At 41.2% G+C, this 13671-nt stretch overlaps 1 protein-coding gene across 1 annotated transcript; it reads right to left on the bottom strand.

Moving 5' to 3' along the window:
- Positions 1 to 164: 164 nt before the first annotated feature.
- Positions 165 to 13094, bottom strand: LOC146980875 (GTPase IMAP family member 8-like). Its single transcript, XM_085788040.1, has 6 exons — positions 13040 to 13094; positions 10119 to 10151; positions 9676 to 9735; positions 7428 to 8663; positions 5958 to 7239; positions 165 to 195 (listed from the first exon to the last, which is right to left on the bottom strand). The coding sequence occupies exons 1-6, from the start codon at positions 13092 to 13094 to the stop codon at positions 165 to 167; spliced, it is 2697 nt and encodes an 898-aa protein (XP_085644166.1).
- Between the last annotated feature and the right edge of the window lie 577 nt (positions 13095 to 13671).

Genomic DNA, 13671 nt, shown 5'->3' with positions numbered 1-13671 from the left:
GTTCTCTTGCTTCAAGTATCTGTATCTACAGATTCTGATCATGTCTTTTAATGGTTCATGGTTCATGTAGTTTTCACCTGGACTCTCCTCTCTGGGTGTTGATATCAGTATCAGTGAATGATCAAATGATGGATCACTGAAGAGTCTCAGGACTCTGCAGAGCCTCAGTTTGTGTTCCTCAGTGAAGTCTTGAGGCTGTAGAACCAGCAGGAACACATGAGGTCCAGGATCAGAGAGACTCACACAGTCCTTTATAAACTCTGTCAGTTTGTCTTCAGAGATGTTTGGATCCAGCAGATCTGGAGAGTTGATGAGGACTATTTGTTTCTCCTTCCACCGTCCACTGACTCTCTGACAACAGTATGGTTCTTCCTCCATGTTGAACTTGGTCTCTCCCAGTATGAAGTTCCCCACTGAACTCCTCTCAGACCAGCTGTTCCCCAGCAGAACAACCCTCAGCTCAGACACTGAAAAGAAAATGAATTCTGTCAATTGTAGCATTCAAACATAACCTTTTAAAAAAATTAATTGAAAGTGAAGTGTATCCCGAGTACATCAGCTTAATTATGCTATGACACTGTAACAACAAGTCACATCTTTGTCTTGTTTTTTTCTTTTACTTTGCAATATCCATTTGTATTGTCAATGTTATTTTATATTCAGTCTTTACATGTTAGTACTTGTACATGTTGTCATTCATAAACTACTCCTGAAAATCGTGCAGATTTTTTTTTCCACCTATACGGTGCACATATTGCATACTGCACACTGCACTTGAGATTGTGCATGACTAAAATGCTGACATCAATATAGGAAAAGTAGGTGCAGGCTGTTGTTGTTTAAATTGTGTTTTTTGGACATTTTTATTACGTTGGACAGTGAAGATTGACAGGGAGAGAAGAATGGCATACAGTAAGGGAAAGATCATCTCATGGCTTGAACTAGCAATCACTGCTTCAGGCCATGCCAACATGGGACATGCTCGAACAAGTCCACCACTGAGCACCCTAAGCTCGGGTTGATTTCAATCATATATTATCATACCATATCTTAATGGACACATAACATCAGTGGTATTTTCAAAATCTTTGGGAAAATCAGGAAAAGTAACTTCAGATTAATTTTAGTCATATATTATTCATACCATATTTTAACTGACACACAATGTTATTGGTGTACTAAAAATACTAAATGGTATTTAACACATTTGGACAAATCACCCAAACTATGTCAGTTCAGTTTGACTCACTGTTAGGAGGCAGAAAAGGGTAACTGCTGCAGCGCTTCCGAGGTTGAGCTTCTTCTGTTACTATAAGGATATATGCAGTAGTTATTTTTCATATTCATTTCATATTTTTAGTCAAACCTAGCAATAGATAGCATCATAAAAAACTATAAGCAGATCTGATATTACTTAATGACTGAATAGTGTATAGTCAAGATTACTTCATTTCTCAGACAGACTGATATCTCATGCAGTTTTAAAGGGATAGTTCACCCTAGAATGATATTTCGCTCATTATCTACTCACCCTCATGTTGACTAAGGGCTGGAAGAATTTTCAGAGTCCACCGTCCCTTCTCTGAGTTACAGGGGGTCTTGGCGTAGCAGTGCATTTCAATGCAACGGTTGTAAAGGGACACCAGAGCTCTTCGTAAAAAAACACACACAAAAAAACATCCAAATACCTCCATGATGCTCGTATGTAATGTCCGTCTTGTGCTGAAGCCCCAAATTGCGTAATTGTCCCGAAAAAAATTAAATAAGTCCACATTCCAAGCATGTTTGTAGCATTAGCTCCGAGTGTCTGTTGTCCGGTCTTCCGCTGCCAGCGCGCATGCGCAAGGTTCACACTGAGACCGACTCGAGTCTCAGTCGGTCTCAGTATCAGTGCGAACCTTGCGCATGCGCGCTGGCAGCGGAAGACCGGACAACAGATACTCGGAGCTAATGCTACAAACATGCTTGGAATGTGGACTTATTTAATTTTTTTCGGGACAATTACGCAATTTGGGGCTCATTCAACAGTTTTTCAGAAGCAATGAAGCAAAATACAGGTTATAAATTTGTTTCAATCTTCACGGCTGCTCACTTAAGCCTCAGCCTTTTGTTCCTTATAGAACATGAGGTTTTCTGTTTTGATAAACATGGTGAAAGCATTTGAAAATGTAGCAGTTAACTGTTCCGGCCATTGCTGAGCTTGTGTGTAACAAAGTTACAACAAATTTTAAATGTCTAAAATGCACGTATTTTGTGTCAAAAGAACAAGATAAGTGTTAATTGTACAGCCCATACTGGCAGTATTGAAAAACAGGTCATAGTGACCATAAAAACAGCAGTCATGCACCCTCACAGGTTCTGAAGTCCGTAACCAACACAGCCTGACCGAGACAAACAGACTTCAGAATTTTTCATCCAACTATAAGTGAGAAATATGATGTTTCACTGACTCACCTGCAGCAGCAGCAGAAGCCATCTTGAACTCTGCTGAGAACATCAGGATTACTTCAACTGGAGGGAAGAGGAAAGAGTTTAGTTTCTCCAACACTAAAATCTGTTATTCACACACTCAATGTGAACTAATAACCATGTTGTCATTACATCTTTGGATAAACAGGGAATATTGTTTCAACTCTGCGTCACCAACATGTTAACATATTAGGGAGCGCTTTCCTGCCTGTTTTATCTAATCCCCCTTCCTGATTCTGACCACTGAAATGTGAAATACCAAATCACTACTGCTGGTCGGGAAGGGGGGGGTCACACTTAATTACTATCATTAACCAGAAACCATCTTCGACGCGTTCAAGAACGAGCAGTCCTTTCTATCACAATTTCACATCAGTTAGGGTACGTTTCCCCCTGACTGTCTCAACGCCATTCCACTGACAAATCCAGTCCGCAGACAAAGATATTTCCTGCGTGGCCTTGTCAGATATAGAAATTAGATTATCAAATACACTCACCTGTTGATGGATCAATAATCCGATTCTAACGTCAATCCATCTCCCGCTTTCCAATAATCACGTTTCCTCATTAGTCCGATGAAGTTTCATTGAAGTTGTTCGTGTTGCTTTGACGTCCAAACTGTGTCATCAATCCCAGTCCATTCCGAAAGTGAAAGTCGTGTGAATTATTTGACTCCTCTCTGGTTATATCTGTTAAGATCTAAACATATTTACATGCGCATATTTATTGTTGAATTTATTGTTAAAAACAGCAGCAACGCGTTTCGCCGAAAAAAGGGCGAAACGCGTTGCTGCTGTTTTTAACAATAAATTCATTGAATGTACCCCATTGTGTGCGGTGGAACCTTCTTTTCTTTTTCCAAAGTATATAAACAAATTAAATACATCATTTTGCTCTTACCTTGTTAGAATGAAAGGATTACAGAGAACCCAGTACCCCAAAGGTTCAGACAGATACAGCCAAATAAGAAACAGAAGAACAACTGTACAAAGCAATGCAAATTGTTATTGTACTGTGGGCCTTACATTAGCCTATAAATGGATGTGACAGTCCCGAATAACATTAGATGGTAACAGTCTTCAAAGTGGGTCAATGATGTGGTCAATGTCGAGTGGTGTTCCAGTATTTTTTCATAAAAATCTGACTATATAGCTACAGTAAAATAAATCTGGACTCAAAAGTGGAATAAATGTAACTCACTTTTGCAATGCAAGACTGTTTCTTGACAAATTTTAAATAATTTGTCACACACTGCACTATTTAGAACAAGAGCAGTGTTCCTGTCCTGCTCAGTGTTGCCAAATTGCATTAAAATTTTAACAGTGAAAAAGTACTAGTTTTGTTTCAGTTTTAAATTTCTCTGTCTAAGTTCTTGATGCTGAAGCTAAACACTGAACAATGAGCACAGGGACAGAACGACAGGAACCAGTTTAACCAATTTAAAGCAGAAGTAAGTGGTCCGGTCGTTTTCGCTAATGCTGCGTTCCAGGCAGGCTTTTGAAATCGTAAATTACAGCTTCAAGTCACAACTTACGACTTTGTAGCGTTCCAGGCAACCCACTCGTGTTTTTCCGACCTGTTTTACCAGTGAAAGTCACTATAACGGCCACTCGTAACTTCCGACCGGTGAACTCGTACCAGATCAAACTGGTACGACTTCACGGTCGGAAAAATACGAGTTTCCTTGAACGCACCATAACAGTCCTCGTCACTACGTCACCACATTCACGGCGTTCCTTGGCTGCACACACAGCCCTGCATGCCGTTCTCTCTCCTCATTGGATAAAAACTGTAGGATACGATAAATGTTTTCTCCTCCACTCAGAGCAGAGCAGAGTGACTGACAGACCCGTGTTTCAGTCCAAACACTCTATGTAAGTGATTGCTGTCGGAAGATATAACTATTTAAGACTTATATTAACACAAATATATCACTTCCTTCTGCTTTAACTTTATTCCATTTAAAAGTTTAGATCACATGTTATGTCATCATTCCTGATTCCACATATAATAGTGAGTAATCACAGTTTTTAACAGTTTTCAAATTTCTTTAAACCTTTAAATTCATTGAAATTATTTTGTTTCCAGTGAAGAAAGCTAACAAACAGAAAAAAACGGACATCAATTATGACCCATTTGAAACAAAGTTAAAAGATAAAGTATACAGTAAATCACTTTGTGGACATTATAAAATGTCAAAAATAATTATCTAACATTATCATAGGGAAATCAACAAACAAACTAGTAAATAGTTTAACAGCTCGTTTTAGAAGAAACACAAAGATTTGAATTTCAAAAATACTGACAGAAAAAAAATCCTTTGTGAAAAACCCATGCTTTGAAAATGATCCTTGAAAGGCAATAAAAACAAAATATCCTGGCAAACGAAAGTTGCTCTTCAACGAGCAGAGTGTTTGTTTGTTTCTGGTCTAACTTGATATTATCTCAGTTTTTCTCTCTTTGGGTCTTTTCCTCATGAAATCCAACAGGGCTGCTGCTCCTCTGGGCTCAGAAGTTTCTCTTTCATTTCAACAATTTCCTTCTCATGTTTTTTCTGCAGTTCCTCCAGTTCTTCACTGTCTTCACCTTGGTTCCCAATTTTCTCTTTCAACTCTTTCATCTCTTCGTGATGTTTCCTCTGCAGCTCGTCCATTTTTTCTCTCTCATCTATTTTATTTTCTTCCAAAAGTTTGTTTTCTAATCCCCTCAGTTGTTTTTTGTGTTCTTTCTTTAGTTCATCCAGTTCTTCTTTCTGCTTTTGTCGCTGTTGGTTAAAAAACTTCCGTTTCCACACATTCATTTCTTGCTCCTGTTTGATAGACAGATCAGCCTTACTCATCCTCTGATCTTTACTTTGGTTCACTAATTCTTTCTCCAATGAGTTCAATTCTTCTTTGTGCCTTCTCTTGAATTCCTCCAGTCTCTCTTTCACTTTTCTTTGGTTTTCAAGCGAATGTTCTTTTAGAAGATCATCCACCTCTTTTTTCTGTGTGTCCTGAATCGTCTTAATTTTTTTCCTGTTTTCTGCCTTTTGTTTCAGAAGCAGCAGAACCAACTCAGCCACCTCTTCTTTATGTTTGTCCTGCAGTTCATCCATACATTTTTCTCTGTGTTCTGCGAGATCCTGTAGGTTTTTATTCTCTCTTTGTTTTTCCTCTATCTCTTTCTTCATATCCATCACTTCCTCCATGTGTTTGTCTATCTGAGCTGCAAAGTACTCCTCCTTTTTCTCTCTGAACTCATTGAATACTTCAGCTTGTTTTCTGGCCTCCTCCTCATACTTCTTCTTCATCTTCTCCATTTCTGTTTTATAATTTTCCTCTAATTCTTCACGCTCCTTCTCTTCCTGTTCTCTTCTCATTCTGTCCTCTTCTTTCATTCTGTTTTCAGATTTTTCTCTTTCTTGTTCATATTCTTCTTGGAGTTTTCTGAGTCTTGTTTGTTCTTTCTGTCGTCTCTGTTCATCTTCTTGTTTTCGTTTTTCCCACCACTCTTCTCGTTCCTTCTCCAAGGCCTCGTGTTGTTTTTTCATCTCTTCTTTACTCTCCTCCAGCTTTTTGTCAGCGATCTCTTTTGATTCTGCTTTTGATCTAATTTCCTCCTCCAGATCTTTTATTTTTTGTTCCCACTCTTGATGTTGAATTTCTTCCTGTTCTCTCTTCTTCCTGTCTTCTTCCTGTCTCTCTTCCTGTACTTCCTGTTTTCGTTTTTCCCACCACTCTTTTCGTTCCTCCTCCCAGGCCTCCTGTTGTTTTGTCATCTCCTCTTTACTCTCCTTCAGCTTTTTTTCAGCACTCTCTTTCAATTCTGATTCTGATCTTATTTTGTCCTCTAGATCTTTTATTTTTTGTTCCCACTTTTGTCGTTTAAATGTTTCCTGCTCTCTCTTCTTCATTTCTTCTTCTTCTCTCTCATCCTGTACCCTCTGTTTCTCTTCACGTTCCTTCTTTATCTTTTCCTTCATTTCCTTGAGTTGTTCGTCTCTTAGGTTTCTCTCTTGTTCAATTTTTTTCTCTCTGTCTTCCAGTCTTCTTTTCATGGCTTCCTTTTCTTCCTCATGTTTTCTTTCTACTTCCTCCTTCTCTCTCTTCAACTCTTCGTTCTCCTTCAGGATCTTCTTCATTTCTTTCTGTATTGCTGCTTCAGCCTCTTGCAGCATCTCATTAGTGAAGCAGCCTCCTCCATTTGTCTTCACCATGGTGTCGATCTTCTTCATCAACTCTTTGACTTGTGAGTGATTTTTTTTATCATAGTTATTAAACACATGGTATCTTCCTCCACAGTCAGAGATCAAATTCTTAAAGGATTCATCACATGTGTTGATGTACTCTTCAACAGTCTGCTCATCATGTTCCAGTTTATCTCCTCCAGTTAACAGAATGATGGTGAACTTCTCTGAATCCTTACCAAAGACTTCCTTGATCAGTTCCAGTGTCTCCTTCTCCTCTGCTGTGAATCTTCCGATCTGTACCACCAACAGGAAGACATGTGGTCCTGGAGCTAGAAGACTGATACATTTCACCATCTCATCATTAACCTGTTCATGGGACAAGGTTGTGTCAAACAGACCAGGAGTGTCGACCACAACAACAGGACGACCGTCCACTTCACCCTGAGCTTTCTGACAAAACCTGGTGACAGATGTTTGATTTGATTTGGCTTCAAACTCTTTTCTTCCCAGAATGGTGTTTCCTGAGGAACTCTTTCCACTTCCAGTCTTCCCTATCAGCACAATCCTGAGACAGTCTGAGCTCTGCTTTTCATCATCACCTGTGAACGATGAAGAAGTTTGGAATGTAATTTAAAAAATCTTTATATTATATACTCACTACATCTAGACTGAGTGTTTCTTTTTAATTTTGGTGCTTACAACTCATGAAAATCAAAAATCCAGTGTCACAAAATGTTAGGAAAATGGTTCTCAAAGAATATGCACCCAATAATTGTTATGTACTTACAAATCATTTTGCCTTTTGTTCTCCACTCCTTCAGTTCAGTCTGCAGTTGTATGATCTTTTCTATTTTCACATCAGCAAACATCTCAGTTGTGTAGCAGGATGGTTTGTCTCTGTTGAGTCTCATTTTGTCCACAGTCTCCAACAGCTCAGGGATCTGCTGTTTGTCCTTGATGTTGACAACAACAGATCTTCCTCCACAGCTCTGACAGAGCTCCTGGATGTCTCTGTTATCTCTGACAAAGTTAACAACAGCTGGAGCTGTAGGATCTGACTCCACAGTGAACAGGATCATGGTGAAGTCATTGACTCTACAGCTGAATGTGTTCTGGATGGTTTCTAACTCTCCTTTGTCTTCATCAGTGAGGGGACCCACAGGTAGGACCAGGATGAAGCCATGGACGCCCTCAGGATCACAGAGGGAGATACACCTGAGTGATTCCTCCATCACTTCCTCCTGAGGTTTTCCATACAAGGCAGGAAGCTCCACCAGGGAAACCTGACGTCCACACACCTCTCCCTGATGTTTAACACACTCTGATGAGCTGGAGACTGAATGAAGCTCTGTCTGACCTAAAATGGCCTCAGCTGCTGAAGTCTTCCCTGCTCCTCTCCTCCCACACAGAACCAGGTTTAAAGCTGCTTTCATGGGGTCAGACTTCAGTGCCTTGGTTAAACCCGAATCCTGATCATCAAAAACATCACAGCTCGCATGTCCATTGTTTTCCTTCACAATTTGACCCATTCTTGTTAACAGCTCTGGAGGTTCAAGGTTCTCCTGCTTCAAGTATCTGTATCTACAGATTCTGATCATGTGTTTTAATGGTGGATGGTTCATGTAGTTTTCACCTGAACTCTTCTCTCTGGGTGTTGATATCAGTATCAGTGAATGATCAAATGATTGATCACTAAAGCGTTGAAGGACTCTGCAGAGCCTCAGGTTGTGTTCCTCAGTGAAGTCTTGAGGCTGTAGAACCAGCAGGAACACATGAGGTCCAGGATCAGAGAGACTCACACAGTCCTTTATAAACTCTGTCACTTTGTAGTCAGAAATGTTTGGATGCAGCAGATCTGGACTGTTGATGAGGACTATTTGTTTCTCCTTCCACCGTCCACTGACTCTCTGACAACAGTCTGGTTCTTCTTTAGTGTTGAACTTGGTCTCTCTTAGTATGAAGTTCCCCACTGAACTCCTCTCAGACCAGCTGTTCCCCAGGAGAACAACCCTCAGCTCAGACACTGGAAAGAAAACGAATTCTGTCATTTAAACAGAACCCTTTTTAAAGCAACATTGCGGAGTTTCAGCGCAGTGCTCCCACCATCTGGTTGAGAAGCGCTATCGTCTGGGGCGAAAAACGAAAATGAAACTTATCAGCCAGCGCATCCAGCGTCTATTCCCATTAATAAACGACAGTATTTCCCACGTTTGCAAGGAGACTGTGTGGCGGGTGGTTGGGGGGGCGGCGGCGGCGGCGGCGGTGGCGGCGGCGACGACCGGAGGAGAACCGTAAGTTTCGCTTTTACCCACCACGTCTCTCTCCGACGCAGAGGGGAGGGGGGAGGAGGGGGGGCGGTGTTTCGTACCCGTGCAGGGAAGTTACATAGTGCAGTTTCAGCCGACGCAACCCGGCTCAGGCTGCGGCGGCATCACTGCAATGAGTCTGGAAACATTATTTTAAGGCCGAAAAACTCTGCAATGTTACTTTAAAAAATAAAGTCAAAGTAAAGCTTGTGTACATTTTTAAATATAATTTCATATCCAATCATGACATATTTGTACTTTGATGTTGTCATTCATGCATCATGGCTTGAACCGGCAATCACTGCTTCAGGCCAAACCAACATGGGACATGCTCTAACCACTGCACCACTGAACCACCCAGCTTGGGTTGATTTTAAACATGTGTTATCATACCATATCATAACATAACATGAATAGTATTTTCAACACCTTTGGACAAATAACCAAAAACTGTCAATTCAGTTTAACTTACTGTGAGGTGGCAGGTAAGGAAAGCTGCTGCAGCGCTTCAGAGGTTGAGCTTCTTCTGTAACTATAAGGATAAAGAAATATACAATATACTTGTGTTTTATATTCATTTCATATTTATGATCTAACCCGTAGCAATAGCTTCATGAAAAACTATGGTGACTGTAGGTTATTACTGCCGTAATCTAATGGCTCGTTGCTGAATAATGAGGAGTAAAGATTATTCTCAGAGAGACTGATATCTCCTGTAGTTTCACTCACAGTCAGGGCGAGGGCGTTCAGGGCTGCTGCTGCGCATCTGAGAGTTTAATTCATCATCATCTACAAAACAACAGAAAATTTAAAAACATCACAGTAATGGGTTCACTTTGGGTTGGACCTTGCGGATAAGTTTAGATTCAGTTCATGAGTTAATTGTGTGGATCAGATCATTACCCAACAAAGATAAGTATAAACACATTTAGACTTGTTCAAATTATTGAATCCTTGATCAATGCAGCCACTAAGGGATGAGAACAATCATTATTATTACTAACTGCATTTCTCACATGTTTTCACGTTTTTTTTTTTAATCTCCAGGTGTTGAGGGAGTCTGGGTGTCAGATTTAGGCCTGTGGAGAACTTAACATGCTGCAACATGTTGTTCAGACTTCACAATTTTCCATCCAGCTTTAAGTGTGAAATAAGATGCTTCACTGACTTACCTGCAGCAGGAGCAGCAGCCATCTTGACCTTGGCTGGAGGGAAGAGGAAAGAGTTTAGTTTCTCAACCACTAAAATTTGTAACCTTACTATCTGTCACTTACACAATAACAAATAAATTACCAAGTGTTCAGTTAACATCTGAAGAAAAGCAGTGAATGGTGTTTCAACTCTGTCACCAACATGTTAAAGGACAATTCCGTGCAAATTCAACGCGGGGGTGTATTTTCCTAACATTTTAGGTCTAAAAGAAGGAATCTGAAGATTTTCAATTTAATTGCTCCTGTTTCGCGGTAGTTGTGTCTGTCCCCGCATCGCAACGGCAGCAATGAATGGGAGTGGATGCAAGTTCTGCTGCTTAGACTGTTTCCATCCCTCAAAGCCACAGACAGTGTCAGATGGCGACTCAAACATGCACCGAGAAGTTTATTTACTTCAAGCAAGCCGACATGTTTGTAAAACTAGATCTAATTCAAAGTTTCCCTGAGTCTCGCGCTAGACCCAGTTGCCGTGCTGGTGTGTTCAGGTGCAGTGGGAAAGCTCCTGTGTGTGTCATAAACACGGGAATATCAACTCTTGACTTGCTTCAAGTAAGAAAAACTTCTCGGCGCATGTTTGAGTAGCCACCTGACGCTGTCTGCGGATAAAAATGTACACTTCAAGCAAGTCAAGAGTTGATATTCCTGTGTTTATGACACAAACTGTAGCTCAGACTGCCCGTGAACACACCGAGCGTCAACTTGGGTCTCGCGCGAGACTCTGGGAGACTTTGAATTAGATACAGTAGAGTTTTACAAACATGTCGGCTTGCTTGAAGTAAAAAAAACTTCTCGGTGCATGTTTGAGTCGCCATCTGACGCTGTCTGTGGAAAAAAATTGCAGCTTTGAGGGCTGTAAACAGCCTAAGCAGCGGAACTTGCATCCGCTCCCATTCATTGCTGCCGTGGCCGTGATGAATGGGACAGACACAACTACCGCAAAACAGGAGCGATTAAACGGAAAAATCTTCAGATTCCTTCTTTTAGACCTAAAATGTTAGGAACATACAGCCCCGACTTGAATTTGCCCGGAATTGTCCTTTAACATCATCACTTTCATCATGAGTCAAAATATGCAAAGATCAGTGAACAGGATTCAATTCGGCTGCTCTTTAAAATAAAATAAAAGTTCAACAATTTGTTTACGTCTTCACATAAATCACATTAAACTCATTTCTAAAAAACATATGCAACACCAGGACACCAGAAACCATATAAGGCAACAGCCTATGGGAGATGCACAAATTAATGGAATATACTACAAAATCTGTGGTTTCATTTTATATTCATTACCTTTACATATCCTACTTTAACTTATGTATTTTTTACTGGTTATTGTAGGCTTTTATTGATCTCCAGGGCATTCACTGATATTTTGCTGAAGGTACAAATATTTCATCAGTAGTAGCCTACTATCTAGTCTCACAGATGTGCACAGCCATCTTTGGGTGCTGGCTTCCTGTGTTATCACTGTTACAAACTCCTTTCATGGTGAATCTTAAAAGGCACTTATACATCACCAGCTATGACTGCATGACCTCTTCTATCACCTCTGTAACTTAAATCACTTTTGCTGTTCTTTAAACATTTAACTCTTCACATAAGACCTGATTTAGGGGCATTTTTCCTGCCTGCTTTATGTAGGTTTTATTCTTCTTCCTGCTTCAAACCACTGACATCTGAAATACCAAATTACTACTGTTATTAATGCCACTGATCCGAGGGGGAAAACAAATTTAATCTTAACCGACGTGAGAAACATAAACACTCACAAGTCTTTACATCTCAACCAAATTTGAGATTTGAGATAAATTGAAACAGCCGACATTTCCTCTGCACGTTTCTCATTTACATAGGCCTACTTAATTAGGGCCCGAGCCTGTGTCAACGACCCAGGGAGGTCCCTATTGTTATTCGACATCCACATTAGTCGACGTGCCAGCCGACGAGTAACAACAAGTAAGCAAGCAAGTAATCAAGTACTCCACTGACCTGGCGCAAAATTCCCCGAAATGCAAATGTTTATTATTATTATTATTATTATTAGGGCCCGAGCGGCGACTGCAAGTCGCCCAGCGAAGCCCTATTGAAATCGCGCTGTTTATTATTATTATTAGGCCCGAGCGGCGAGTAGCACTCGCCCGGCGAAGGCCTATTGAAATCGCGCTGTTTATTATTATTCTTATTATTCCGTCACCTAAATGCCCCAATTTGGCCCCTTTCCCGACTTCGAAAATGCGTGAACTTTTGCCCGGACGTCCGGCCTGATCCGAAATTCGATATATGTGGTGGTCGCACATGTCCGACGCGACATGGCGAAATAGCGCCCCCTACAAATTTTGAAAAGTCCCATAGACAATTTTGCTTACTTTGGCGTAGACCTACAAAATTCGGTACACATATGTACCATACCCAGATATACAAAAAAGCCTCTTAATGTCATGGTGAAATGTCAACAGGAAGTCGGCCATTTTGAATTGGTCGTTTTTGGCGCCAAATTAACTCGTCCGAAACGGTTCGCACGACACGCTCCAAATTTGATAGACAACATCTTCAGACCTAGCTGAGTACAGCTTGTGCTCCGTAGGTCAATACGTCAAAGGGCGTGGCTTCCAATGGGCGCCAAACATAGGCTCGAACGCCACCAACATTCGGTTGGCTGTCACACCCACATGCTTTATCCTATCAACTTCAAACTTGAAGGAAATTATGGGGGTGAGTCACTGATTCGCCCGATATATCAATATCTCACTTTACTCAAAGCGCCCCCCGGTGGTAACAGGAAGTGACCATTTTTTACATTAAAATCTTTAACTCCTCCCACTAATTTCGCCCGATCTACTTCAAATTGCCTACAGATTATCGAGATGCCATGCTGATCCAACCTTGTGCTCCATAGGTCTCTACGTCAAAGGGCGTGGCTTCTGCGGCCTTGCCCATTTTTGGCGACTTCATGTTTCCTCGCCATTTCACCTTCTAACAGCTCTAACGCCCACATACTTCATCCTATCAGCTTCAAACTTGCTGAAGATGATGATGGCTCCACCCTGAACGTTCCGCTGAATGGCACGCCCACTTTACTCAATGCGCCCCCCGGTGGTAACAGGAAGTGACCTGGTTTACACTTAACTTGTCCGATCGACTTCAAATTTTACATATTTGATGAGCCACTGCCCCTAAACACACCTACCCACATCTGGGTTCATACAAATGCGCCCCCTGGTGGTAACAGGAAGTGACCTGTTTTACATTTACATTGTCCGATTAACTTCAAACCTGACATGTGTGATCCTGGTCAGCCCCTGATCACACCTACCCACATCTCTATTCATACAAATGCGCCCCCTGGTGGTAACAGGAAGTGACCTGTTTTACATTTACATTGTCCCATTCACATCAAACGTCAGGGGCTTGATCCCGGTCAGCTCCTGAACGCCGCTACCCGCTTCTGGCTTCGTAGCGCCACCTAGTGGACGAACCGCACGTTGCGTTTTTCCGCTCCCGCAGCGCTTTTTCG

The sequence above is a fragment of the Trachurus japonicus genome, chromosome 9 (genome assembly GCF_045865225.1).
Source record: "Trachurus japonicus isolate A0001 chromosome 9, Traja_1.0".
Taxonomy (NCBI): Eukaryota; Metazoa; Chordata; class Actinopteri; order Carangiformes; family Carangidae; genus Trachurus; species Trachurus japonicus.
Note: the sequence above shows the minus strand (reverse complement) of the source record. Positions and strands in the feature narration are given on the sequence as shown.

Bases quoted from the DNA above. Each gene is read 5' to 3' on its own strand.
- LOC146980875 (XM_085788040.1), bottom strand. From the start codon at position 13,094: ATGGGCAAGGCCGCAGAAGCCACGCCCTTTGACGTAGAGACCTATGGA. The intron at 8,664-9,675 runs GTGAGTGAAACT...TTTTCTTTCCAG, and splicing joins TGAACGCCCTCGCCCTGACT to TGTCTGAGCTGAGGGTTGTT. The intron at 196-5,957 runs GTGGGAAAAACG...CTGGTTCTACAG, and splicing joins GAGAAGGAACGAGAAGAGTG to CCTCAAGACTTCACTGAGGA.